The sequence below is a fragment of the Cynocephalus volans genome, chromosome 10 (assembly GCF_027409185.1).
Source record: "Cynocephalus volans isolate mCynVol1 chromosome 10, mCynVol1.pri, whole genome shotgun sequence".
In the NCBI taxonomy this organism is placed as follows: Eukaryota; Metazoa; Chordata; class Mammalia; order Dermoptera; family Cynocephalidae; genus Cynocephalus; species Cynocephalus volans.
The window spans coordinates 59,548,620-59,574,205 of record NC_084469.1 but is presented as its reverse complement, the minus strand read 5'-3'; the positions used below and the strand labels follow the sequence as shown (position 1 = coordinate 59,574,205).

Sequence of the window (25,586 nt, the reverse complement as noted above, 5' to 3'; positions counted from 1 at the left end):
CCTCCAAAAACAGCCAGCAGCCCCGGCGGAGACAGGAAGGCACCAGCTGCCCCAATACGGGCAGAGAAGGCAGGGTCCCCAGCACTCACATTGTGCCACCAGCCAGCCCCCTGGTTCTCCCACAAGTGCAGGTCACAGGCCCGTCCCAGGAAGCCAGGCTCACAGCGGCACGGTCCCAGAGGCTGGGGCAAGGGGATACAAAGCAGGGATAGAGAAAGAGACAGAGAGAGAAACAAAGCCAGAGTGAGACAGATGGGGCGGAAAAGCAGAAAGAGATAGACAAGAAAGGAAAGAATGGGGAAAAAAAAAGACAGAAAGGCAAAGAGAAAGAGACAGGAAAAAGGAGATAGGCAGACAAAGAAAGAAAGAAACAGGGGACATAAAGACACAACCAGGAGACAGAGAGGTGGGGAAAAACACACAGACCAACAGAAAAAGGGAAAGACCCACAGAGAAAAATAAAGACAGACAGAAAGAAGACAGGTTGGAGAAGAGGGACAGTCAGTAGTGAGGTCAATGTTTAGCCAGGGCTAAAGGAGCTCAGATCTGGGAGGCCAAGGCACAGAGGCCTCAAACATGATCCAGACCCAAAGCTGGATATGCACAGGCTTAGGGGCAAGACCAGCAGTCAAAGGTGGGTGCGAACTCTTGGCAGGGGGCCCAAGGCCACATAGAGTGGCTGGGTGGAGGGAGGGAGTTGGGCCTGGCAAGAGGAAGGAGGGCAGCATTCACAGGTGAGAGGTGGGATATAGATGAGAACAGGCGTGGACTCAGGCAGGGGCAGGCCTGCAGGTGAAGATGGGGTGGGGTTGGAGTAACAGGTCGGGATAGGATCTGGAAGGAAAGAGAAGTGGGTGTCCTGAGAGAGGGAGGGGTAGTAGGGGGAGTTTCAGGCAGGAGCAAGGTCAGATGTAGGAAATAGGTGTGGTGGGTGTGGTCACAGATCAGGGCCCCAGGGGACAGTTGGGGACAGGCTCACCGAGGCGCAGCTGCCATGGCTGCCACAGTAGGCTGAGCACTCCTGCAGGCCACAGTCAGGGCCCCCCCAACCCAGCTCGCAGGCGCACACACCCGGGGGCTGGCACTGCCCATGGCTTCGGCAGCCACCCGGACACAGGGAGAAGCGGAATGAGGCATTAAAGCCCAGCAAGTTGTAGTTGGCATCGCTGAAGAGGTGCAGCAGCATCTGCAGGCACAAGGTAGGCTGGGCAAGGTGGGCAGGGCTCTGGGGATTGGATTCTTGCCCCCACCTGGGGGACCTGGAAACCCACCTCCTTTCTTTGTCCCCCTCCATCTTCCTTTGTCCCTCTCTCTCTGATACCTTCTCGCTTTCTGTCCCTCCCCCTTTCATTTCCCTCTATCTATCCCTCTCTCCCCCACATCCCACCTAGATCCTCCAGCCACAGCACAACAGCCCCTGTCCCCACTAACCTTGCCTGAGGAAGCCTCGATGGGAGGCGGCCGGGTGCTCCCGCTCAGACTGGCAAGCAGTGGCCCTCGGGGGGAGTCACCATCATACACAAACAGGTAGTCGTAAGTGCATTCTGTGTCCAGGAAAAGGAAGTCCAGCAGGATCCTGTGCTGGGGGCTTGGGGCTGAGAGGTGAGCAGAGAATGGCCAGCTTCAAATGTGGACGTTCCCACGCCTCTATGCAGCCCACCCACAAACACCAAGCCCTGCTCCAGGTGATGCCAGGGGTTCAAAGATGAGTCAGACCTGGGTCCCACCTTGGAGGGGCTCCCAGTCTCATAGCCCAGGAAGGTCAAAGCCTTGACAGCCAGAGCAACAGGAGCCCAGTGAAGGAATTACAATATCCGCCCTGGAAAGGTCTTCTGAGATCAGCTGAACACCCCCCACCATTCAGATGGGAAAACTAAAGTGCAGAGAGAGGAAATCCCATCCCAGTGGCCACACAGAGCTACAGCCAGTGTTCCTAATGCCTTGTTCTTCCCCTCCTTGAGCTTCAGAAATTTCCAGGCTAGAGGATCAGGGTCCGGGTCTAGCAGACAGGCGTATCCCGTTAGAAAAGTGCCTCCATGACAGTCCTCTGTCCCGGGTTGATCTGAGGGAAGAGTCCTATTTCTTTTCCCTGTACAAAGCCCCAATCTTGGAATGACTCAGTTCCCCTGTCCCCACCCAGAGTCTCACCTCTCTATTTATTGTGGTGGCTACAAGCACAGACTATGGAGCTAGACTGCCTGGGCTCAAATCCTGATTCTGCCACTGAAGAGCTACTAACTGTGTGACTTTGAGCAGGTCACCTACCCCCTCTGGATCTGTTTCCTCATCTGGACAGTGGGAATATAAATGGTATTGTGGTGGATTCCAGCTTCTAGTCTACTCCTCCTGTCAAAATGTGAGAGCTAATTTTCTGCCCCTTGTGTCTAGGAAGAGCCTTAGTGACTTGCTTGATCAATAAAAAGCAGAAGTGATATTCCGGGACTTCCACAGGCAGGTCATAAGAAGCCTTGCTACTTTCACCTAGGTCTTGTAGAATGCTCCTTCTCAGAACACAGCTGTCATGCTATGAAAAGCCAAAGCCACATGGAGAGGCCACATGTAGGCGTTCCAGCCGACAGCCCCAGCTGAGCTTCCAGCTGACAGCTAGCATCAACTGCCACCCCTGAGAGGGACCTTCTTGGATGTCTGGTCTGGGTGACCATTCAGATGACTGCAGCCCCAGCTGACTTCTGACTGAAATCCATATGAGAGGCAATAATGCACGTAAAGCGCTTACATGTGCACCTAGCATGTTGTAGTAAGTGCCACTACTCCTATCACTGTCACTATTTTTGTTCTGTGCCAGGTCCTGGTTCTAGAAGGTTCTCTCATTCCACATCTCACTCTCGGGGGCTCTGTGAGACTCTCTCTTCTGCCACTGCAGGCAGCTCAGAGGAGTCCTCTGGGCTAGTGAAACTAATCAGGAGACCTGGGTTCCGGCTCTGCCCCTAACGTGCTGGAGGACCCTAGGCCAACTTCTTCCCCCATGACCCTCAGTATACTCATCTGGATTCTGGAGATGCTCATCCACCACTCACTTTGTGGTCTGGGGCCAGTTCCATGAACTCTCTGAGCCTCAGTTTCCTAGATCCTATAAAATGGGGATAATTCTCCCCACCCACCAAGGCTGGTGTGAACTGAATGTTGAATTCAAAGAGATGATGACTCTAACCTGCCAGCCCAGAGCCAGGGTGTTCAATAATATGCCCTGCCCAGGCCTAGTCCTCTTCCACCAGGCCACTGATCCAGCTCCTTCCTGGCCTCCTAGCCTCCAGTCTTGCCCTAACATGAGAGATTTTCCCAACTCAACATTAGGCCCTGTCCGTCCCCTGATCAAAATCCCTGCCTGGCTCCCCACCATCCTAAGAGAAAGTCCAGCCTTTGTACAAGCTTCACCCTCTGTCTGGAGCACATTCTCTCTTCCCACTAGCAAACTTCCCCTCCTCCTCCAGGAAGACTTCCCTGATGCCCCCTGGCTGAATTATGTGCCCCGCTTTGGAGTTTTCACATCCCATTATTTTATTTTATTTTTTTTTAAAGATGACTGGTAAGGGGATCTTAACCCTTGACCTGGTGTTGTCAGCACCATGCTCTCTGAAGTGAGTGAACTGGCCATCCCTATATGTGATCCGAACCCGTGGCCTTGGTGTTATCAGCACCACATTCTCCCTGAGCCACGGGCCAGCCCTTTCACATCCCATTATAACCTTCATTCCTCTGGGCCTATCTGTGTCCAAGACTATCTGTGTCCAGGTCTTTCCCCCCTTCAGCCTAGGAGACCTGCAGGGCACAGCCTGGATCTGAGCCTAATTCCCTCCCCAGCATTGCCCAGCACAGGAACTGGCACTGAACAAGGGCTCAGGAAATACTGGATGAAGGAATGAAGAAATGCACAAAACAAAGAACACTGAAGCTGGCAGCTCTCCCTCAGACTCTGACCAGAGCCCCCGAGAATATCACACACAGATTCCCACCTGTGGTCTGGGAAACGCAGAAGAAACATTCAGCTGGACCAGGCAACTAGACCTCCCAGAATCTTACCAGCCTCAACCAAACTATAAAGCTCTGTTCCTGGAATCACAACAAGTACATCTTTGTCAAGTGCCTGCCAGAGGCCAGCTCACCATCTGCCTGCCCAAGTTCCTCCCTAAGTTCAAGGTCTCCTGTTTCCACCCAACCCCCACACCATTCTGCACAGAAATCTGATCCCAAACCCTCTTGCTCAAAAGTAGGATGCCTCTTAACAATGAGGATGTTATGAGGACTAAAACTAGATAAAATGTGAAGGTGATACAAAAGAAAGTGGGTTGCTAGCTTATTTTTTAATAAATGGAGGAAGATGTTGGATCTCAGAGGTGACAGGCACTGGGAAGGATGGGAGACCAAGGGAGGTCTTCGGGTCTCCCAAACTCCTCCCTCACCCCAACATCCAGCCAGTTGGTACCAACTCTCATTGATGAAACTCCATAAACATCTCTCTGCACTCTGCATCCCCCTTAGCCCCTGCCCCAGTTCAGAACTTATTCTCTCCTATGAGACCAGCATACCAAGTCTCCAGTCTTCCCCAACCCAGCCTGTGAGAAATGCCCCACTCCTGCTCAAAATCCTTCTGTGGCTCCCATCAACCCCAAGAGAAAGGCCAAGCTGCTCAGTGTGACATTCAAGGCCCTTCTTCACCTGCTTCTGGCTTCCTCCTCACCCCCCAGTCAACAGTGCAGCCAGACCACACCAACCCAGACATGGATTCTGAGACACACCAGTCTCCATCATGTCTTCATACAGGATGTTCCCTTTTCCTACCCAGTTAAACTAACCTGCATGCTTCATAACCCTGCTTCAGTGGCTCCTCCTCTACAACCTCCAACAGAGTCCTCTCCCTCCCCTAGTTCTGTCCACCCAACTCCTGCACCTGCCTCTGTCTCAGCCCTGAGTACTGTTTCAGTGAGCACACTGGGGGCTGAATGTCTGTGTCCAGCCCCACCATTCCCAACCAGCCTGGGACTCTTCAAAGCCAGAGAATGATTTATACCTCCTTTACCCCACCCCACTCCACACACTTCCCATTCTGTTCTCACACCCTAGTCTGACAGAAATGGCCCCCAAGCTGGGGACAGTTAGACACATTAACCTCAAGGAACATGCTTTCATCCATACCCCACACAGCAGCCAGAGAGATCTTCTAAAATATAAATTGGATCATGTCCTTCCTCTGCTAAAAACTCTCCCATAGGCTCCCCAGTGGTCCCAGATAAAGACCAAGCTCCACAGCCTGAGGAGGGAGGCCCTGATGATCCAGACCCTGGCACACCTCTGGCTTTTGCCCATGACCTCAGGTGACTGGGGAACTTCAACCTCTCCTTGAAGGCCAGCTCCTACATCCACTGTTCTGTGAGGCCTTCTTGGACTTCACCACCCACTGCCTTTGGACTTCTCTTCCACCTCCCTATTGCCCTCAGGATACAGCTCAAAATCACAAGGTCCTACACACTCTGGCTACTCCCAACCCTGCAGCCTCTGGCTCAGTGGGTTGTCTTCTTGTAGTGCAAGTTTTAGCACACTGGATTTCTAGTTCCTCAAAAAGCACCATACTCTCTCACTGCCAGGCCTTTGCATGGGCTATCTCTTTCCCTGGAATGCCCTTTTGCTCCCTGCTATACATGCCTTTAGTCTCAGCTATACCCCAGGGGTAAGTTAGATATCTTCTCTGGGCTTCCCTACTCCCTGGGAATGGGTTTGTCTCCCCCACTGACTGGGAGCCCATAAGGGTAGGGCTGTTCCCTCTTTCTGGAATGCTCTTTTTCTCCCTCCTGGCTGATTGCCATTGGTCCCTTTAGGTCTCAGCTCAGACATCTCCTCCTCCAGGAAGCCTCTCTGCTGTCACCATGCTCCCTGGTCAGGCACTTCCTTTGGGCTCTCCCTGGCCTGTGGGGTTCCTCCATCATAGACCACTCTGGGCTCACTGTCTGATAATATCTTTGTCTCCCCCACTGGCCTCCAAACCCTAAGTCACTTGAGATTGCTGGGACTGTCTTGGTCTCTACTACGTAACAGTGGCAAGCACAGCATCTGGCACATGAATGACTGGAAAAAAATGCTCTTATTGAAGTACTTTAAAAAGAGCAACAATAATAATCCTAATACCATTTATTAAACATTTACTATGTACCAGGCATCTGGCATGTTAAATACCTGGTCTCATTTAATTCCAACAACCCTATGAGGTGAGTACTATTGTTATCCCCAATTAGGGAGGAAGGAAAGCTGAACCTTAGAGAAAGGAAGTCACCTGCCTAAAGTGGCAAAGCTAATAAGAAGTAGAGCCTAAATTAAAAGTTAGGTAACAGGGCCGGCCCGTGGCTCACTTGGGAGAATGTGGTGCTGATAACACCAAGGCCATGGGTTTGAATCCCTATATAGGAATGGCTGGTTGGCTCACTTGGGAGAGCGTAGTGCTGACAACACCAGGTCAAGGGTTAAGATCCCCTTACCGGTCATCTTTAAAAAAAAAAAAAAAGAAGTTAGTTAACTGGACTGAGAAACTGAGATTTGAACAATTACTCAAAATACCCCTCACTAGGGGGCCGGCCCGTGGCTCACTCCGCAGAGTGCGGTGCTGATAACACCAAGGCCACGGGTTCAGATCCTATATAGGGATGGCCGATTTGCTCACTGGCTGAGCGTGGTGCTGACAACACCAAGCCAAGGGTTGAGATCCCCTTACCGGTCATCTTTAAAAAAAAAAAAAAAAAAAAAATACCCCTCACTGAAGTTCATGGTTTGTAAACTGACCATTTGGGTCTGGGTGCATCTCCCCTCTCAAACTTCGAAGCCTTCCAGGGCAGGGCCCAGGTTGGTTGCAACCCTGGGTGTCCAGCATTTTAGAGCAAAAGGCCTGGAATGTGGTGAATGGATGAATGCACAAATAAATGAACTAGCGAATGAGTGAGTGATACAGCCACACTCACCCTCGATGAGCCACTCGCAGTTGCCATTGACGCTGTAGTTGCCCGCACCATCCGTCACGAATCCTGGAGCCTCCCGTAGCACCTGCCGTTGCCCCTTGCAGTCCCCCGCCCGGACCCCGGGGGACAGCAGCCCCAGCACGACCAAGGCCAGGGCCAATGCCGCGGCCAGAGCCCAGCCCAGGGCCATCACCGCCCACGGCACTGACTCTTAGAAACGGGACAGGCTGTAAAGACCCAAGAGGACCTGCTACCCGGCGTGAGGCCCCGCAAATGCGACCTCTATAGGCGCAGCATGGCCGTGTAGACCGGGGAGGTCCCGGAGACGCAGTACCTGCGAAGGGAACGGCCGCTCTTGACCGGCTCTGGAAGCCGGGGGGCGGGCCCTACAGATCCATGGAAGGCCCTGTACATGGGGTCGTTATGGACCGGGCCGACCCCTAGGAACCGTAGGGATCCCTTATAGACACGAGCCCCCATGGGGGGCCGATCCCATAAACGGTGTCTAGACTTAGGCCGCTGCAGGCCAAAACGGACCTTATATATGGGTGGGTCACCAGGGGTGAAGGGCTTTACGGCCCGGCAGGGACCTCCATACAGGATGCGGGCCAGGATGGGCCAGGACCGGATGGTTCTGGAGAGACCACTCCAGCCGGGGGCGCGTCGCGAGCTGTTGCCGGGCCCAGACTACAGACGCAGTTCTCCACTCACCCACCCTCACCTCCCTCCTGAGCCGGATGGACCAAAGAGACGAGGGGGCGCTCGGGCCAGAGCGGCCCCGGGAAGACCTGCTCGGAGTGCGAGGGGGCGGGAGCCTAACGGCCGCTGTGCAACAACCAACAGAGAGGAGGCGAGAAGTTGCAGAAAGGCCAGCCAGAGCGGCCCTAGGAGGCCTGCAGAGTGCCCAGACCACCCCTCCGCAAAGGGAGACTTCCGGAAACTTCTCCGCCCATTTGTTCCCAGTCGCATGCGCAGCAGCGACTTCCTCGGCCTGTGAAGAGAGACTGACACATGCGCAGCGCTAAAGTCATAAACCTGGGACTGGCGGGTTAGCTCTCTTGGTTAGAGCGCGGTGCTAATAACAGGAAGGGTGTACCCGCCAGCTACCAGTCAATCAATCAATAAAATCAAATCATAACCCAAACTTGGGGTGCCGGTAGCTGAGCAAAATGTGCCACTGGAGGGCGCCTCTACCTCTGACTGAGGAAGGGAAGGTATAAAGGGAGCGGTGCGGCTAGATTTATATCTTCATTGCTCCCAGATTCTGGATCAACATAAAGGTCAATTAATGCAGGCCCTTGCCTCCGGTCCCAGAACCTGAAACGGTTCTTGCTCAGCCCCACCACTGAGTATCATCAAGATATAAAAGAATCAGGCTGGCCGGTGAGCTCAGTTGTTTAGAATTCGGCCTTATAACATTAAGATCAAGGATTCGGATCTCCGCACCGGCCAGCCACAAAAAAAAAGTAGAAGAACCGGCCAACCGCCAAAAAAAAGATGTAAAAGAAACTACGTCACAGATAAAAACTCAACGAATCCTCTTTATTTTGGCAAGGGGTGGGGGGGAGTCTTTCTGCCAGGGACTTGAGGGAAGGTCCCCGGAATGAAGACAGAGGCGAACAGAGCACAGGTCGGAGATCACAGATCCTAGGGAGGGTTTCAGAGTCGAGACAAGCTTCACAATATCCGTCCCGGGAGCAGCAGATCAGGGTCGCGGAGTCCTGAAGAGTCACGGACAAGGTCCTGGCGGTCGTCACAGGTGTTCCGGAGTCCGGCGGGATCAGAGGTCTCGAAGGGGACCAGGGGGCCGAAGGTCACGGAACAGCGGGATCCCAGAATCCGGCGCCGCTCTGGCCAGGGACTGAGGGAGGGGACGGGGAGAGCGGCTCCCGCGGGACCGTTTGGCACAAGAGGGAAAGGGGGTCGGGACGCAGCGCACCCCACCTGGGCACTCGGGGCAGGGAGGGTCGGGAAGGCCGGAATGCCCGAGCCCTGGGGTCAGGATAGAGCGGGGATCCCGAGCCCGGCCGGTGGCCGGTGCGCGGCCCATGGGGCAGGGGCAGCAGGGGTGCTCAGACAGGGGGTGCGGTGCCCCCAGCCGTGTGCATGCTGAAGTATTCGGTGAAGCCGGTGTGCGGCGCTGCCGTCGGGGGCACAAGCGGCTGGTAGGGCGGCGTAGGGCCATCCCAGCCCGAGTCGGCCGCCTTGGGAAACCGAGCGGGAGGGGGCGGGGAGGCTGCTCCCGGCTCGGCCATGGTCACCACGCGGCCCCTCGGGGCCGCCGCCGCCGCCGTTTCCTCCACCTGCTTCCCGGCCTGGGAGGGGGTTCAAGGTCAGAGGCCGTCTGGGACCCTCGGGGGGCAGATGCGGCCCCGAAGGCCCGACCCCCTACCCCCGGAGGACCCTCCACCCCAGGTATGGAATCATGTGTCAGTCAGGGAAGAAGTGGGTGGCAAGGGCGCGTGGGTAGCGGAGCTAGGTACTCAAGGGGCGGCGTCGGAGTGCGCCGGACGAACTCGGGTGGCGGCCGGGGAGCTGCGGGAGAGCCGCGGAAGGCGGGCGGTGGGGGCACGGCGCGTGGCGTCTGCGGGGGCGTGCGCAACAGCGCCAGGACCCAGTCCGGCAGGGTAGGGGCGGGCGCCGGGGGATGGTGGCGGCGCGGCGTTGGAGCGCGCGGCGTGCGAAAGGCAGGGGGCGGCGGTGGGGCCGGGAGCGGGGTCAGGTACTCCAGGGGCGGCGCCAGCAGCTCCTCGGGCTCTGGGGCCGTGGGGCTTACGGAGGAGGCGGGCGGGGGGATGGAGAAGAGCTCCGTGAAGTTGGGCACCGAGTCGCTGATGAACGTCACGTTCCCATAGACGTGCTGCGGAAAGGCCTTGTCCACTGATTGGCTCCCTCCGGGTCCCGGCACCCCTGCTGAGGCGATCTGCGACGTGCGCACGTGGTAAGGGAAGTTCTTGTTGGCTGCTGATGGGCGGGTCATGATCTGGGGCGGGAGGACACAGGTTAGAGAAGTACTGTCCAGGCCCCAGGCTGTCTCCATAAACTTGGGGTCCTAAGAGTTCTCCTTCGCTTGACACACACCCATACACCCTTCCTTGCAACCATTCAGACTGAATTAGACTCCTCCTCTGGGCTCTCACAGTGCCCTGAGCTCTAACCTTCCCCCAAACCCCACCCCATACAACTCTTATTACTCTGCCTCTGCTTCCTGTATCAGAGACCTGATCACTGGGCTATCACTGATTGGATGAGATCAGTGTCCTACACTGTCCAGTATGATAGCTACTAGCCACACATGGCTTGAATTTAATCAAAATTAAAATTTTGGTTTCTCAGTCACACTAGCCACATTCAAGTGCTCAATTTACACATATGGTTAATAGCTTTCATATGGGACAGTGCAGACTATAGAATATTTTCATAAACACGGAAAGTTGAATTGGACAGCTACTAACACGCTAGAATGTTAGCTTCATGAGAGCAGGAACTTGACTCTTCTGTTCCCTGCTGGATCCCCAGTACCTTCTAGAACAGTGCCTGACACACATAAGTATTGGTTGAATGTGGGGATGTTAGTCTGGTAGGCCATGAGGGTGGGGAGAGGGTGTGACTCCATCACTACACCCCAGAAGCCCAGTACAGCCCCTTGAAAGTTGTGTTGAATAAGTAAACAAGGAGCTGAAACCAATGAGCTGTGGGAAGCCAGAACTAGAGCATGCTGATCTAATGTAAGCATTTTTAGGAAGGAAGCTGGCTGGGCCGGCCCATGGCTCATTCAGGAGAGTGCAGTGCTGATAACACAAAGGCCACGGGTTCGGATCCTATATAGGGATGGCTGGTGCACTCACTGGCTGAGTGCCGGTCACGAAAAAGACAAAAAAAAATGAATACAAGAATAGTCACCAAGAAGGTCAGATAGAATGTGAACCAGGGCAAAGAATAGATTTGGTGCTGGTACCCTCCTGATGCCTAGGTCTTGACAACACTGTTCAGATCTAGACCCCCAAGAACCCCAGCCTGTCCAATCCCAGCTGCTTCTTCCTGAACAATGGCCTGTGATGGGAGAATGTGTGGGAGAAGGATGTAGTAGAGACGAAGGGGATTGGGGAAGGCAGTAGGGATACAGAAGGGAAATGCAAGAGTCTAGAGACACAGCGTCAAGAATGAAAATTGGAAGGGGGGGTCAAAGAAAGAGGGTGGGAGTGGGGAAAGAGGCCAAGACACAAGGGGGAGAGAGGAATCGAAGAGGTTGGACTCTGGGGGACACAGTAGAGTAGCCTGCAGGAATCCAGCAGGCTCTCAATAAGTGTCTGCTGAATGACTAAACAGGTGAATGACTAAAGGGGAAATGGGGATCAAGAGCTCAGAACAGAAGGTTCAGGCAGATCAGGAATGGAAGCCTCACACATCCTCTGCCCTTTTGTTTCCCACCCATGCCTGAATGCCCCCATCCTCACCAGGAACACGCCATGGGCATACAAGTGTATCCCCAGCTGGATGCCATTGACAATCTTCTCCCGGGCCCACTTGGGGATCCCAAAATTGGCAATCAGGGCCATGACGGGAACCGCAAAGAACCTGAAGAGGAAGTACTGGGTCAATAGAGACACTGCCCTCACCCTCCACCCCCTCCCATGGTCCCACCTCTTCTGCCCTGCACACACATAGAAGCCCCAGGCAGGTCCCAAACTGAAGAAAAACCACTGTGACTTTCAGAAGCCAGAGGTTGAAAGGGGGCAAGAATCCCACTGGCCTGGGAAATTCTGGGGGGCAAGGATGAGGGTGGCTTTAACTCGGCTGTACCCCAGCCCAAATCCTGGAATCTCATAGGAAATCAATAGATATTTAATGAATGTATCAAAAAATGATAACAAGGACTTATTGCATGCCAAGCCTGTTTCTAAGCATTTTATACATATAAACTCATTTCACTTTCACAATGACTCTGTGATGAAGGTACAATTTCCATTAACAGGTGAGGAAACTGAGGCAGAGTGAAGTTAATGGACTTGTCTTGGGGGTCACATAGTTTACAAACTTTAGAGCTGGGATCTGAGCAAGCTGTCTGGCTTGGAATCCACCTACTTTACTGCTATGTCACATTGAATGATAATAATTGCAATGAGTTTTTATTGAATATTTACTATGTGCCAGACACTAAGCCTTCATATATTACCCTGTGCATGCTCAAGATAACCCTTTGCAGGAGATACTATTAATAATATTGTTTTATGGGTAAGCAACCTGAAGCACTCTTTGTGAAAGCAATTTTTTTACTTTGGAAAATAATTTTGTCAAGGTCACAAAGTGAGTGAGTGGCAGATTCTGGGTGACAACTGCCTGCCTTGAAGCCCTATCTTCCTCACTTCTGGGGAGCCCCGGGAGGCAGGGACAGGTTGGGGACCCACCACATCTCACCAGAGGGTGTAGGCAGCAAAGAAGGGCACGTAAAAGGGCTGCTTCTCAGGGAAGTGGCGCAGTGAGACCAGCACAGCATAGCAGAACCACACGTAGGCTGCCACCTGCAGCCCGATGAGCCCATAGCCGGCCGGCGACTCATATGTGTATAGTACCTGGCCTGGGTCGAAGAACTGGACCCATGGGAGAGGACTCATCATAGCCTGGCCTCCTGCCCTCCATCAGGGTCCCCAGACCCCACCCCTGGACACCCAGGGAGTAGAGGTACTCAGTCAGGACAGAAGCAGCATGAGAGCCAGGAATGGAGATCGAAGCACATAGGGGCAGACAGAGAGTGTGAAAAAGATAGACAATAAATACATCGGCTACCAGATGTAAACAATGTGTGAGCATCAAATCAACCAGGTAGCTCTTTTTTTTTTTTTTTTTTTGTCTTTTTCGTGACCGGCACTCAGCCAGTGAGTACACCGGCCATTCCTATATAGGATCTGAACCCGCGGCGGCGGCAGGAGCGTCGCCGCGCTCCCAGTGCTGCACTCTCCCGAGTGCGCCACGGGCTCGGCCCTTGGTAGCTCTTATTATCACCTCATTTCACACAGGAGGAAACAGTTTGAGGGAAGCCCTTTGGCCAAAGCTATACAGGTGATTGACAGCCTTAGAGGAACTCCCTGGGGTAGGTAAGATCCTCCTAATTTTCCAAAGAGGAAGCAGCTCTGAGGGGGGGCATCATCCACAAGGTCAGCCAGCTAGGAAGTGTGTGACAGGGGCATGGAATCCAGGTTTGTGTGACTCCTGAACTCTTAGTTATGACATTGAGCATAAATGTGACAGACAGTGAGAGACAAGGAGGAAGAATGCTACTGGGAGATGGTGAAGAGGGGAGGAATCAGTTAAACAGATGGGAAGGCGGAAAATCATAGGGTGGAAAAGAGAGAGAGCCAGGAAGAGTGCTACTTGGGGATGGGGTAGCAGACAGGGAAGAGGGAAGAGGTGGTGCCAAAAGCTTTGAAGGGAAGAAGGGGCGCCAAAAGCTTTGAAGGGGAGCAGAGAGTGAGGGAGGGGCTGGTGGGACTCACTTCAGCCTCATAGATGAGCAGCACCACGTGGGTAAGGGTGTACAGGGTCATGTAGACAGACAACTTCACGGAGCCTGAGTGGCTGATGCGGCCCCTGGCGACAGCCCATGAGGGGAGACAGCAGGGGTGGGGGCCGTCAGGGAGGAGGGGGTGGCTCCCCCCCAGACCCACCCCCCGTCCTGCTCCCCAGCCCAGCCACTCCATGACCACGAGCTCTCCCCCTGCCCGGGCACCGTGTCACCGTGAATCCCTTTCCCAGAAGGATGAGCATCAGCAGGAAGATGAGGAAGCTGGAGGAGAAGAGCAACTTGGCTGGGAGAAAGGAGGAGAGAGCGGCTCTGAGATGGGCTCAGAGAGGACACTCTCCACCCTCCCCCAGCCCCACTTCATGCTCACCCAAGATCTTCACACTTTCGTTGCCAATGCCATCGGTGGCATACTGACCCCAATAGATGCAGAAAAACAGGAGGCTCAGGACTGAGGGGAGGGTGGGCAGATAGAGGAAAGGACAGAAACCAGCTGTCCTCTAGCACGATGATCCAGATGATCTGAACCCTCCTCCACTCCCATCAGGACTCTAGACCATCTATTGCCACTGATCTGCTAGGAGACTCTGGTGTCTGGACCCCAGCCCTTCCTCCCTCAGACCCAGGAGTCCAGACTCCAGCCCCCTTTTCCCTCAGGCCCAGGAGTTCAAGCCCCCAGCACCTCCTCCCTCAGACCCAGGAGTTCAGGCCCCCAGCCCCTCCTCCCTCTGACCCAGGAGTCCAGACCCCCAGCCCCTCCTTTTCCAGGACCCAGGAGTCCAGGTTCCCATCCATTTCTCTCTTAGTCCCAGGTGTCTGGGTCCCAAGTCCCTCCTCCCACAGGACACAAAAGTTGGGACACTCTAAACCTTACCTTCCACTCCTGCTGCAGCCATGAACATTTTATAAGTTGTGTGGAGCAACTGACGACCTTTCAGCAAATCTAGAAAGGGGGATAGGTAAAGTCTGTTCACAGACAGAAAGGAAAAGTGCTCATTTCCCCAACCCCGCTGCCCCTGTATCTCCTACCTCCACCCCACCATGTGCTGTACTCACATCCAAAGTAACAAGAGAGGAAGAAGATAAGGATGAAGATGAGGAGGAAGGTCATATCTGTCTCCAGGATCCCTGCCAATTTGGTAGAAGAAGGAAACAGTTCATTCAGGTGGCACCTCAGCAGGCACCCAGATCTGGCTCCTACAAAGATTCTGGCTTCTGGATCCCCATATGCTTACCAAACTGATCAGCCGAGAAGTGTCGTGTCCAGAAGGACTTGCCATTGGTGAGGACCATCTCATAGTCCAGCTGCAGCCCATCTCCCTGCAGGGAGTGTGGAGGCCTAAGGGGGGCCCTGGGCAGGTAGGGGGTCTACAAGAAGGCAAGGAAGAGGAGGCCCAGGTGGTCACCCCAGTCCCTTACCCCACACTTGCTGAGCGCGATGTACCACCACCTTTCACGCACGGAGCGGAAGCTACGGCCACTGGAGCAGCTCAGGTAACGGGTTCCCTCCTCTGACACCACCTGGGGACAAGCGAGAGAAAGGCTGAAGCATGTCCCCGATGTCCCCAGGCCCTTGACCTTCAGCACCTGCCCACTCACCCAGGCTGGGCCCGCACCTGACAGCCTGACCAGGCATATTGGGTGGTAAGGTTGATGACCTGGTTGTTCTCCGGCCTGATCACTGACTCTTTGGCCAGGCAGTCCTGAGGAAGGCAGGAACAGGATCACTCCTTGGCCATCCATGACCTCCCCTCTCCCCATGTCCTCCTCATAGCCCTCACCTTGTCCCCTGCCTTGTACACGGCTGGCCACTGGGATGGGTCATCGAAATAGAGGAGAATGTTCTGACAGCACCTGGCCTGCAGACACAGAGATTTTGGGGTCTGGGGGAGTGTTGGGTGTTGGGGTAGCCCTTGCCTTGGGAGGCCAAGGGAGTATCCAGCCTCAGCGTGCAGAGTGGCTGGGAGAGACTCACCTCAGGGTAGTGGAAACGGAAGTCCAGTCGGCCGTAATCAGAGAGGAAACAAAATCTTGTCAGGAACACCCAGTCCTGGAAAAAGGGCTCAGTCGGACCCTCTTCTCAGTCTTTGGAGAACTCTCTTGGACTCCACAGACCCGAAACTTTTCTTCCCTACCCTCAGGTACCTGTTTTCCCAGGTACCATAAGGAAACCTAGTCACCTCCAAAATTCTTCCCTGATCCCTTCACCATGGGTCTAAGATTCCTGCTGCCCTGATTTTCTCCCTTAGTTGCCCCCCAAGTTTCCTCTCCTCACCTCAACACTTCCATATCCCAGGCACCCTGAGAAAGACCCTGGAAGGCCAGATGCCCATCCCGGCCACCTTCTCTCCCAGACACCATCCGACCAGCATTCCCCCAGTTATCGACTCATACACCTGCCCCCACGGTGGTCTCAGAGACCATCTGTGCTGGGGAATCTTCCAAACGGCCCCCTCCTGGTTCTGAGCGGGAGTGTGGTGAACCCGAGGCTCTCTGCAGAGTGAAAAGTGCTGTCCCTTCAGCACCACTTCGGCGGCCCCTCCCTCCCCCCCAACTCCGACTCTCCCAATCCACCTCCCCTCCCCTTCCAGCTCTGACCTAAACGTCCCTCCTGCAACCCCCAAGTATGGCCTCTACCCTGGCCCAGTCCCCCATCGCCCCCAGCCCCACGCAGCTCCCAGGATCCTCTTGAGAGGGGCGGCAGGGGGCGGGGCGGTACCCTCTTCCCTCCTCCCCTCTCTCCGGTCCCGCTGGGGCCGGGAGGGAGGCCGAGGAGGGCCCGGAGCGCTCACCTCCTTGGAGCTTAGGTTGCCCCGCACGTATTTGGCCCGGGCGCGGGGGGGCAGTGGCAGCAGCAGGAGCAGCAGCAGGAACAGCGGCGGCGGAAGCAGGCGACGTAGCGCGGGCGCGCGCGGGGGCTCCATTCTGTCGGCTCCAGCCCCGGCTACGCTCCGGCTCCCGCGACGGAGGCGAGAGCGCGCGGGCCGGCCAGCGCGCGCCTCCGATTAAAGGGGCCGCCGGGCGCGGCGCTCCCCGCCCCCGATGACCCAACCTGGCCACTATCCTCTCCGCGTAGGAAGGGAAGCCGCTCTCACATCCTCTGCCACCCCGCCCCAGCCCCAGTCCTCCCCGCCAGGAGTCTCACGGATACCTCCGGTTCCCCATGTCCTAAACTGAACTCACATTCCCCCAATCCGTGCCTCCTCCAGACTGCCGTCTCTGGGACGGCCCAGAACCCCTAGATCCGAGCTCTGTCCTGACTTCCCCCCAATTTTGTCCCCAAACTATTCTTTGGTTGCCCATCCGCGCCCCCATGGCAGCCACTCCCAACTGTGTCCACCACCGAGTTGCCATGTTCCAGATCCGATGCACCCTGTGAAGTGCCCACAGAGGCAAAGAGAGGGCAAGCCACTTATTCTGGGTCTTATAACACAGAAGTGGTAGAGCCCTCAGCCACAACCACCATACCCCTGGCCTGTCATTGTTTACCAGGGTATGATGAAACTGGCAGTGGTGTAAGGTATACAGGAGCATGGACTCTTGATATAGTTGTCTGGGTTCAAATCCCAGCATTTCCACTTTCTCCACCATAAAACCTTGGCCAGTCTCCCAGCCCAGACCATTCTATGCTGGTAAGGACCCTATGGTTTCCCAGTGGGCAACAGGAAGCCCTAGGAAAGCTTTCCAGAGTAGATTCTAAGCCCTTCAGCTTGATTTTCCTGATCAGACTCCAACCAACATTTCTATCTTTGTCCCTCCCCCTCCACTGCAAAAATTTTGCTGCTGCTCAAAATACCAACTTTTTAAAATTTTTTGTGTGCTAGCTGGAACGGGGATCCAATCCTTGACCATGGTGTTATAACACCATGCTCTAACCAACTGAGCTAACTGGCCAGCACCTTCAAGATACCATTTTTTAAAAATTTTCTAAGCCAAGGAGCCAAGTAGGAAAGATAAATAAGCACAACACTTTCAATGCAGAGCGTGGGTCCCATGAAGAGGGTCCTCTGCTACTTGGCCAGTTGTTGTCAAGAGGGATTGTAGGTCTGCTGCCAGATCCTTTTTTTTATTATTATTTTAAGAAAAGCCAGAAATGCAATTTTTTTTAAAAAAGCTAACCACCTGATTTTTAACAATAGGCAATTTATTAAAATATTTGAAATATACTGTGAGCCAAAGAAAAAAGTGTATGGGCCAGATTCAGCCTGATCTGCCACTTCTGTCCTGATCCTATACTTACACTGTTCTCTATGCCCAACAGACCCGGAGTTCCTCAAGGGAGGCCCAGATGTGACTCATTCTAGGTCCCAGTATGGCCTAGGGATATAGGCTCAATGGAAATGGTCCCGCATCCCCTATTTCCCTCCTCCAGGGCTTGTACATGCTGTTCCCTTTGCCTGAAATACTTCTCAACTAGCAAGTTTCTATCAATCTTGAAAAATACAGGGTCTCTCAACTCCTCTGTGAAGATTTTCCTCATCACCAGGACAGAGTCATCACTCCTTCCTTGGACTTCCCCAGCCCCTGCACCTCTCTCCCAGATGCAATCACTGGAGCTGAGATTGTGTGTGCCCACCACTGGATGGGGAGTCTCATAAGGACAGGGCCTCAGTCTTACTCACTCTGGGACTCCAGCATTGCCAGAGCTCAGAGATGGGCACATAGTTGACCACAGTGGGTGTAAGCCTTGGAATGACTGAAGCCCCAAGTTTCCCTATCCTGCCATCCCCTCAGGCCCTAGGAAGGTGACAAGTGACAGTAACTTCCCCTCCATCTTGGACCTAGAACTCAGAGCTAAGGAAAGCTGCTCTCCTGGGTCAGCCACTCACTGAAAATCAAGAGGACTATGAAGAAGCTACTTTATTAAGGTGACTGGGAATGTGGGATACCTATCCCCAGCCCTAGCCTCAGCCCCCTCAGTACAGTCTCATGGGTGGAAAGGACCAGGCTTCTGGACTGCTCTGGGCTACCACCCAGGAGAGACCAGGCAGTGGGGCAGGGGGGCTGGGGCTCCAGTCCAGGGCAGAGGTGTGGGGCAACAAGGGTGATGGCAGCTGTGGCAGGAGTTGAGTTGGGCCGACTCCCCAGGGCTGGGGAGGGGGCGGTGTGGTTACCAGCCAGATGCTTTTCAGCAGGTCAAAGGCTGTTGGGGGGACGCAGGCCGCCCCAGATGGCAAAGGCAATGAGGGCAAGGGAGGTGGCCAGGGACCTCTTGGTGGTGCCAGGCTCACACTGTGTGCAGTGGGAGTGCTGGAGGTATGAGGCATGACAAAGGTGAACTCCTTTGTCCCCTGTCGCCTTCTCTGCCTTCCCTCTCCTGTGGCCTGTTCAGAGCTGTTGATCCAGGAGGGTGTCATCCTTTGCGCCTCCGGGCCCCCAGGCTTAGTCCCTGGCACAGAGGAAAGAACTATGGGGAACAGTTGAGCCCAAGCAGAAAAGGGAAAGGGGAGTGCAGGGGGCAGGAGGTGGGCTCACCTGGCAAGGGTGGCTGGCAGCCCCGTAGCACCAAGGCAAGGTCGGGAACACAGCCATGGCAGGTCTGTAAGGTGCCCACGATGGCATCCCTGGCCTCTTGCACCAGGTTCCTCCTGGGAAAGGCCTGTGGCAGAATCAGCTGGCACTGCAGCTCCCCCAGCAGCTTCCCCAAGTCAGGGAGCTCTTGAGATCTGGGTGGGCCTGGGCCCGAGCCTCCAGGAACCTGGTTCTCCTTGCCCCTTGACGGTGGGGCTGGTTCTTGGGCCCTGCCTGGGCTTGGGCAATGCCTGGTGGAGAGTGGAGGGGTGCCTGGCTCCAGGGACCCACTGCTAAGCAGCCGTGCCACATCCAGGGATTTCACCTCGTGGTTAAAGAGACCCCTGTGCTCCCGGCTCAGCCGACCCTGAGTTATGACCACAAGCTTGGGGACAGCAGAGGCCACAGGATCCTGGAGGGCCATAGATGGATCTCGACTGGCCACAGGAGGATCCTGATGGGCCAATGGGCAGCGGCTGCCCACTAGGGCCTCATTCCGCTCCCGCCTAGTCTTCCGACGGCGGACACGACCAGGTTTCTCACGGCGCTGGAAAGGCTGGGGGGCCGGCCCCCGGGGGTCCATGGTGTCCTGGAAGATAAGATAGGGTTGTCATCAGCCTGCAGATAAGTCAGGGTGAGTAGAAAAGTGAGTACTGAGAAGAGGAAATGTTTGAGGTGAGGTGAGAATACTATTTAGAGAGACAGATGAGACAAAGGAAGTAGTCAGAAAACAATTAGAAAAGGCTTGGTCAGGGAAGGAGTCATAGGGGTAGATGAGGTCAAGGTAGTCATCATTAATGGCAAGAGACGTCAGGGAATAGAAAAAGAGTTATTGGAGACAGGGACATGGAGGAATAGTAAAAGATGGAAGATGAGGAAGGAGTCCTGAGATTGGAGGGATGTGGGAGACCAGAAAGGGATTTTGGACAGGGGAGAAATCCAGGAGTAGAGGACTGGAGAGAGATGGTACAGAAAGGAAGGAGAGAGAGCAGTAGGAGAAATTGGTCAGCCTGAAAAAACCTCGGGAGGACAGAAAGGGAGACAGAGGAGCTAGCAGGGACAACGGTCTGCTCCTGAGGGGAGGCCTAGGGTAGGAGAAGAAGCAGGGTGGGGCAGTTGAGGTACGGCAGGCGGCAGAGTGAAGAAGGTGGGGTACGGTTGGTGGGAGCCGGGTGGGGGAGGGGCACCTCACCGTCTCTTGCCCCAACGAACCCCGCCCCCCTCTCACCCCTACGTGGTTGTGAAGCGAAATGGCTTCTTTTTCGTGGTGACCCCAGCTCTCGAAGCTGTCTGGCCCTCTTCCGGGTCTCAGGCACACCACACGCATGCGCATGCCCTCCTCCACGCCCATTGGCTTCCGGGCCCCTGAGAGAGACTCGAGGCCCACCGTTGCATGCCAGGGGCCCAGAGTGCCTGTTAAAGACCGCCCCGCCCAGCCTCACTTTCAGGAACCTCTCTCACTTGTCTTTAGCATCTCCCGGCCACCAATTGGCTATGAGGTCCACTAGGTCCGCCCCCTTCCTGAATGCTGATTGGTTTAGACAGCTATTGGTGGACTTTAGAGTTCAAGATGAGGCGAGGTGCGAGGTGGAGAAGGGTCATTGTAGCCCCCAGCCATGACCAGCCGTTCCCCAGGTAGTCACAGACTTCATTGCTAGAGAATAAGTATAGTATCATGATTCAGAGCTAGGCTCTGGAGCTAGACTATCTAGGTTCAAATGCCCAAATTGACCTTATAACACCAAGGTCACTGGTTCAGATCCCAGTACCACAGCCATGTGCCAAAAAAATAAATAAATAAAAATTGTGGGACAAATGCCCAAACTGGCACATTTGAGTCGTGTAACCTTGGAAACGTTTGTAACTGCTCAGAGCCTCAGTTTCCTAATCTATGAGGATGGTAATAATACTCCTTCATACACTTGCTAGAAGGATGAAATGAGCCAATACATTTAACTCGAAACAGTGCCTGATGAATGAATGAATGAATGCCTAGAAGGTTTGTTTCTCACTAAGCTTTGCTTCAGGAACTGCCCTTCTACATCTCCAACTTTCTGTCTGCATGTGTCCCCTCAGACCTGAAAATCAAGTTATACCAGGGTATTTCCCATGTCCTAATAAGTAAGCTATATTACCTGTGTCTTTTCTTACTGCTTGCCCAATCTTCATTATCTTTCAAACCCAGATCAGATACTACTTCTAGGAAATCTCTAGCCCTCAGAGTCCTTCTCCTCCTCCCCAGAGGTCCCCTTTACTTCCCTCAATCACAACTTTGACACACAGACCCATGTCTCTGTGTCTGGATCTGTCTCCCCCAAAACACCGGCACAAGGCCAGGATCTCACCCATTCATTTAATATTCATTCAGCAAGTACTTGTTGAGCAGCCACTATGTACCAGGCCCTGTTGCAGGAAAGTGGAATGAGGCAGAACATAAACACAATAAATAAGATTCATCTCTGTTTCAGTAACAATCCACCTAAAATGAATGAATAGATGGGATGATCCAGCCTGGGAGTGGGGCTACAGAAAAATGACCAGGTCGTTTAGGGGGGAGTGAGGCCGCCCTGGTTCCTGAGAGTAGGGAGATCTGAGAAGACATTGAGGTCTGAGATTAATTTGGGGCTGGCCGGAGGGGCGCGACCCTAGGTGGCCTTGGATGTGGATGTGAGTTTCAGAGCCCAGACACACCCAACTTTAATTGTTGGTCAGCCCATGGCTTTAGAGAGGGGAGCAGAGGCGACAGATCTGCAAGGTGATCTGGGGGAGGGGAGCCAAATTGGACCTGGGCCCGGCAGGCGTCTCTAATTTCCTTTCTCTTTTCAGCACCTTCTTCTACCCTTCACGTAGGTCCTGTGGTGTCTCGAATGTAAAGATATGTAGTTTAGATTTTTATGCCACCTACACGCACACACAGAAACACTGGCGCTATAGGCAGGGCAAGTCCACGCGCAGATAGGCTCACTAAAGCGCTGGCCCTGCCTTAGAGTGTCTCCTAAGAACTGGGCCTCTAATTTTCACATTTTGCCATCTTCCTTTTCTGTTTCCCACATCAGCAGAAAATGGGCGCGTCCCCTCCTAGACAGGTGTGTACGAGCCACCCCCTCAAGGGATCCAAGAATGGACTCGTTCACTCTCTCCCCTCCCCCACCACCACGTGAATGGACACACACACACACACACACACACAACACACACGTCCCCACCACCACGTGAATGGACACACACACACACACACACAAAACACACACACGTCCCTTGCGCACACCTCTCACCCTACAGCAAATGGTTTCTTTCCCCAAGGAAGGGCGCTAGATTTTCCCCGCCCACTCTTGGCTTTTCGGCCCTCCCCGTGACGCCAGCAGTTGGTTTCTCCCTCTTCCCCGCCCCGGGTGTTGGATGGTGGCCTCTCCCCTTCCCCAGAGCCAGGGTGCGCTGGCTGCTGCCGCTGCCTCTCACGCTGCCGCTGCCGGTGAGTGAGTGCCCGGGCGAGAAGTGCAGGACGAGCCCACAGTTCGGCCGCCGTAGGGGAAGCGAGTGTTCCCAATTTCACCTCTCTCCTCAGTGAAGGTTTCCGCCTAGGGAGAGGAGGAGGCGCCCTGGATCGGCCTTCGTCCTCCGCGGGAGTGCGAGCGTCCTGACGGTCCTTTGTTGCCTGGAGGGCTAAGACGGAGCGTGGCGCTGCCGCTTCCTCCCGGAGCACTCTCGGGCCGACCTTACTCGCTCGTCCTGCAGGAGCTGCGGCGCCGAGATGAACGGAGAGGAGAACCCAGCCAGCAAGCCCACGCCGGTGCAGGACGTACAGGGCGACGGGCGCTGGATATCCCTGGTGAGCGATGCCGCCTGCGATACTCAGGAGAGTCCGGGGCGGGCCGGAGGGTGGGGGTAGCGCTCAAAGGAACTGCTAGTTCGTGCCGCTCTCATTACCTGATTGGGAAGGTGAGGGCAGTTGGGGTGATGCTCCCTAAGGACGGAGGGCGAGGCGGGCCCAGGAGCGTGCGTGCCATTGACTTCCCTTCGTGCGATCCCTCAGCACCATCGGTTCGTGGCGGACAGCAAAGACAAGGAACCCGAAGTCGTCTTCATCGGGGACTCCTTAGTCCAGCTAATGCACCAGTGCGAGGTGAGGCCCCTGCTCCCCATGCCTGTGCCCTCACTGACACATTGGGACCAGAACCCTAATCTGGATTCATTTCCGAGTATGGGGTACCCGAAATAGCCTAAGGTAGCCTCGTGCACCGATAATGAGAATCTCCGCGTAAGGTGTAACATTCTACTGAGAAGCAAATGTGTGCCCTTACTTTGTCAGACTGGGTTTGTGTATAGTGACTTAAAATGAGGCTTTCCTGCAGTAAGATTATCTAAGGTGAGGCTCTTTATTGTTTGCTTAAAGTGGTGCACAGCCCAACTGGGTTTACACAAGGCTATAATGAGGTGAAGGTCAACTGTAATGGCCCTCCACAGAGGGGGCTGAATCATAACTTTCCATTAAGCAGGGTTCAACTGCAATGGCTTTCCTCAAAATAAAGTTCAACTATAATGCTATTGGCTCAATGCTTGGCTCAAGCAGACTGGGTTCATAAAGTGAGTCTTGCTTCTGTGAGCTTTGTTTTAAAGGGATACTAACAGGTTTCCATGAAGTGAGGTTCCACCATACTGAGATTTACTCAAGGTAAGATTAAACCGGACTGCTCCCATAAAGTGAGTCTCTTCCATAATGGCATTTGGTTAACAGAAGGTGTTGGACAGAGGGTGGTGGTCCATGCTGACAGTGCCCCTGTGTCCACACCACTTCTTGCTCACAGATCTGGCGGGAGCTCTTCTCTCCTCTGCACGCACTTAACTTTGGCATTGGTGGGGACAGCACACAGCATGTACTATGGCGGCTGGAGAATGGGGAGCTAGAACACATCCGGCCTAAGGTGAGCGGGTCTTGGGTGGAGAGCTGTAGCATCTTTTGCCTGCCCGCTTCATTGCTGCTCCATGCCCCTCTTTCCACAGATTGTGGTGGTCTGGGTGGGCACCAACAACCATGGGCACACAGCAGAGCAGGTGACTGGTGGCATCAAGGCCATTGTGCAACTGGTGAACCAGCGGCAGCCCCAGGCCCGAGTCGTGGTGCTGGTGAGAAGCTGGCAGGGTGGGAAAGGAGGAATGGCAGTGGTCTGGGACCTCCTCAGATGTAGCTACAGCTGGCACAATTCTGAGCAACTTGGCACAGAACAGTGGCTTTCAGGCAAAATCTCACTTTGAAGCTTGCTACACCCATCAGAGCAGCTGTGGTTAAGGATGTGTTCAGGGACCAATTAGCCCCTTTTGCCCAAGGGACTGCTGCAGATTCTGAGGGTGCTGAAAAGCTCAAAACAACGTTTGAATAGCCAAAAGCTGTCAGGAATTCTTGGGGTGAATCTAGGCTCCATCACTTCTAGCTGGGACATTTCCTCCTCTGAAAGAGGGGAATGACCCCTTGCCATGATGTCAACACTTTTATGAGTGATACTTGGAAAGAGGCTGGCACCCAGAGGGTCTTGCAGAATGGGGGCTGGGACATGATATCAAGGACTAAAGGACTACCCTTTTGCCCTCCCCACTTTCCCATCCCTAGTGTATTCTGCAGCTGGAAACTTCATGGTGGGGGGTTAGAGGACAGTTTAGCACAGAGAACAGGATACCCAGATGCTGATAGGACGTCCCTTTATGGCTCTCGGTATTCCTCCTCAGGGACTGCTTCCAAGGGGCCAGCACCCCAACCCACTTCGGGAGAAGAACCAACGGGTGAATGAGCTAGTAAGGGTGGCACTGGCTGGCCACCCACGGGCCCATTTCCTGGATGCTGACCCTGGCTTCGTGCACTCAGATGGCACCATAAGTCACCACGACATGTATGATTACCTGCATCTGAGCCGCCTGGGCTACACACCCGTCTGCCGGGCCCTGCACTCGCTGCTTCTGCGTCTGTTGGCCCAAGATCAGGGCCAGGCTGTCCCCCTGCCAGAGCCTGCACCCTAGGCATCCTGCTATCTGTAACATTAAATTCTCCTTCCTCAGTCTTCCATTTCCTGCTTTATGACCAAGCCTGTCTGGGTACCACCGCCAGATCCTCACCCTGATCTGTGACCCTGTGGCTATGCAGGGTAGTTCTACTTCTGACCAAGGCAGGCACCACTAATCCATCAAGACACTCTGGTTCTTGCAGAGAACTTCCACCATCACAATAGTGTGCTTCAAGCACGTGCTATCCATCAGTAAACACACTAGGTGAAACCAGTTTGCCAGCACTGCCTTATAGGATCAAGGTCAAGCAAGAATTCTGGGAACACAGTGTGACTCAACAGTTAAAGCCCACCCTCAGCTGTCCCTCCAGTCTCTATATATGCCCTTCCCTGAGCTAGAACTCCCTGGTGCTCTGGCTCTATCTTAGGTGCCACTTCCTATGGAGGCTTCCTGACCCTCCCACCCCTAGTTGTCATCCTTCCACCCAGGATGTCGGTATCTCAGTCTCCTCAGGTGGGCACTGTGTCCACAGTCTTGAGTGGGAGGGGTTTGACCCAGGAGAGGCTCCTTCTAGTCTGGCTGCAGTGCTGACCCAGGCC

General features: G+C 54.4%; 4 protein-coding genes across 13 annotated transcripts in view; 1 reads left to right on the top strand and 3 right to left on the bottom strand.

Moving 5' to 3' along the window:
• Positions 1 to 7,678, bottom strand: part of MEGF8 (multiple EGF like domains 8) — a 42,601-nt gene extending 34,923 nt beyond the window's left edge. Inside the window, exons 1-4 of the mRNA XM_063109409.1 lie at positions 6,966 to 7,678; positions 1,432 to 1,595; positions 980 to 1,186; positions 2 to 182 (exon numbers count right to left, since the gene is read on the bottom strand). Of these exons, the coding sequence (XP_062965479.1) occupies positions 2 to 182; positions 980 to 1,186; positions 1,432 to 1,595; positions 6,966 to 7,152 (739 nt within the window). The 5' untranslated portion in view covers positions 7,153 to 7,678. The remainder of the gene's footprint in view (position 1; positions 183 to 979; positions 1,187 to 1,431; positions 1,596 to 6,965) is intronic.
• Positions 7,679 to 8,504: 826 nt separating this feature from the next.
• Positions 8,505 to 16,437, bottom strand: TMEM145 (transmembrane protein 145). 4 transcript variants are annotated; one of them, XM_063111092.1, is made up of 15 exons: positions 16,275 to 16,437; positions 15,458 to 15,532; positions 15,264 to 15,341; positions 15,099 to 15,185; positions 14,902 to 15,003; positions 14,718 to 14,802; positions 14,539 to 14,610; positions 14,357 to 14,425; positions 13,853 to 13,933; positions 13,690 to 13,768; positions 13,457 to 13,550; positions 12,381 to 12,553; positions 11,420 to 11,540; positions 9,739 to 9,945; positions 8,505 to 8,823 (listed from the first exon to the last, which is right to left on the bottom strand). In XM_063111092.1, the coding sequence occupies exons 1-15, from the start codon at positions 16,404 to 16,406 to the stop codon at positions 8,743 to 8,745; spliced, it is 1,536 nt and encodes a 511-aa protein (XP_062967162.1). In that variant the 5' UTR covers positions 16,407 to 16,437; the 3' UTR covers positions 8,505 to 8,742. The 4 variants fall into 4 exon arrangements, with proteins under 4 accessions (XP_062967162.1, XP_062967161.1, XP_062967160.1 ...); XM_063111090.1 differs by lacking the exon at positions 8,505 to 8,823 and adding an exon at positions 8,958 to 9,277; XM_063111091.1 differs by lacking the exon at positions 12,381 to 12,553 and having other exon boundaries at positions 8,740 to 9,277.
• A 1,226-nt stretch (positions 16,438 to 17,663) lies between these two features.
• PRR19 (proline rich 19) lies at positions 17,664 to 20,513 on the bottom strand. Of its 4 annotated transcripts, none has more exons than XM_063112428.1 (3): positions 20,455 to 20,513; positions 18,958 to 19,582; positions 17,664 to 18,889 (listed from the first exon to the last, which is right to left on the bottom strand). In XM_063112428.1, the coding sequence occupies exons 2-3, from the start codon at positions 19,574 to 19,576 to the stop codon at positions 18,399 to 18,401; spliced, it is 1,110 nt and encodes a 369-aa protein (XP_062968498.1). In that variant the 5' UTR covers positions 19,577 to 19,582; positions 20,455 to 20,513; the 3' UTR covers positions 17,664 to 18,398. The 4 variants fall into 4 exon arrangements, with proteins under 4 accessions (XP_062968498.1, XP_062968495.1, XP_062968496.1 ...); XM_063112425.1 differs by lacking the exon at positions 20,455 to 20,513 and adding an exon at positions 20,222 to 20,358; XM_063112426.1 differs by lacking the exon at positions 20,455 to 20,513 and adding an exon at positions 20,222 to 20,358 and having other exon boundaries at positions 17,664 to 18,871.
• Positions 20,514 to 22,224: 1,711 nt separating this feature from the next.
• PAFAH1B3 (platelet activating factor acetylhydrolase 1b catalytic subunit 3) lies at positions 22,225 to 25,043 on the top strand. 4 transcript variants are annotated; one of them, XM_063111681.1, is made up of 6 exons: positions 22,225 to 22,465; positions 22,729 to 22,822; positions 23,027 to 23,116; positions 23,799 to 23,915; positions 23,995 to 24,117; positions 24,715 to 25,043. In XM_063111681.1, the coding sequence occupies exons 2-6, from the start codon at positions 22,745 to 22,747 to the stop codon at positions 25,000 to 25,002; spliced, it is 696 nt and encodes a 231-aa protein (XP_062967751.1). In that variant the 5' UTR covers positions 22,225 to 22,465; positions 22,729 to 22,744; the 3' UTR covers positions 25,003 to 25,043. The 4 variants fall into 4 exon arrangements, with proteins under 4 accessions (XP_062967751.1, XP_062967750.1, XP_062967749.1 ...); XM_063111680.1 differs by having other exon boundaries at positions 22,226 to 22,465; positions 22,576 to 22,822; XM_063111679.1 differs by having other exon boundaries at positions 22,226 to 22,465; positions 22,564 to 22,822.
• Positions 25,044 to 25,586: the final 543 nt, after the last annotated feature.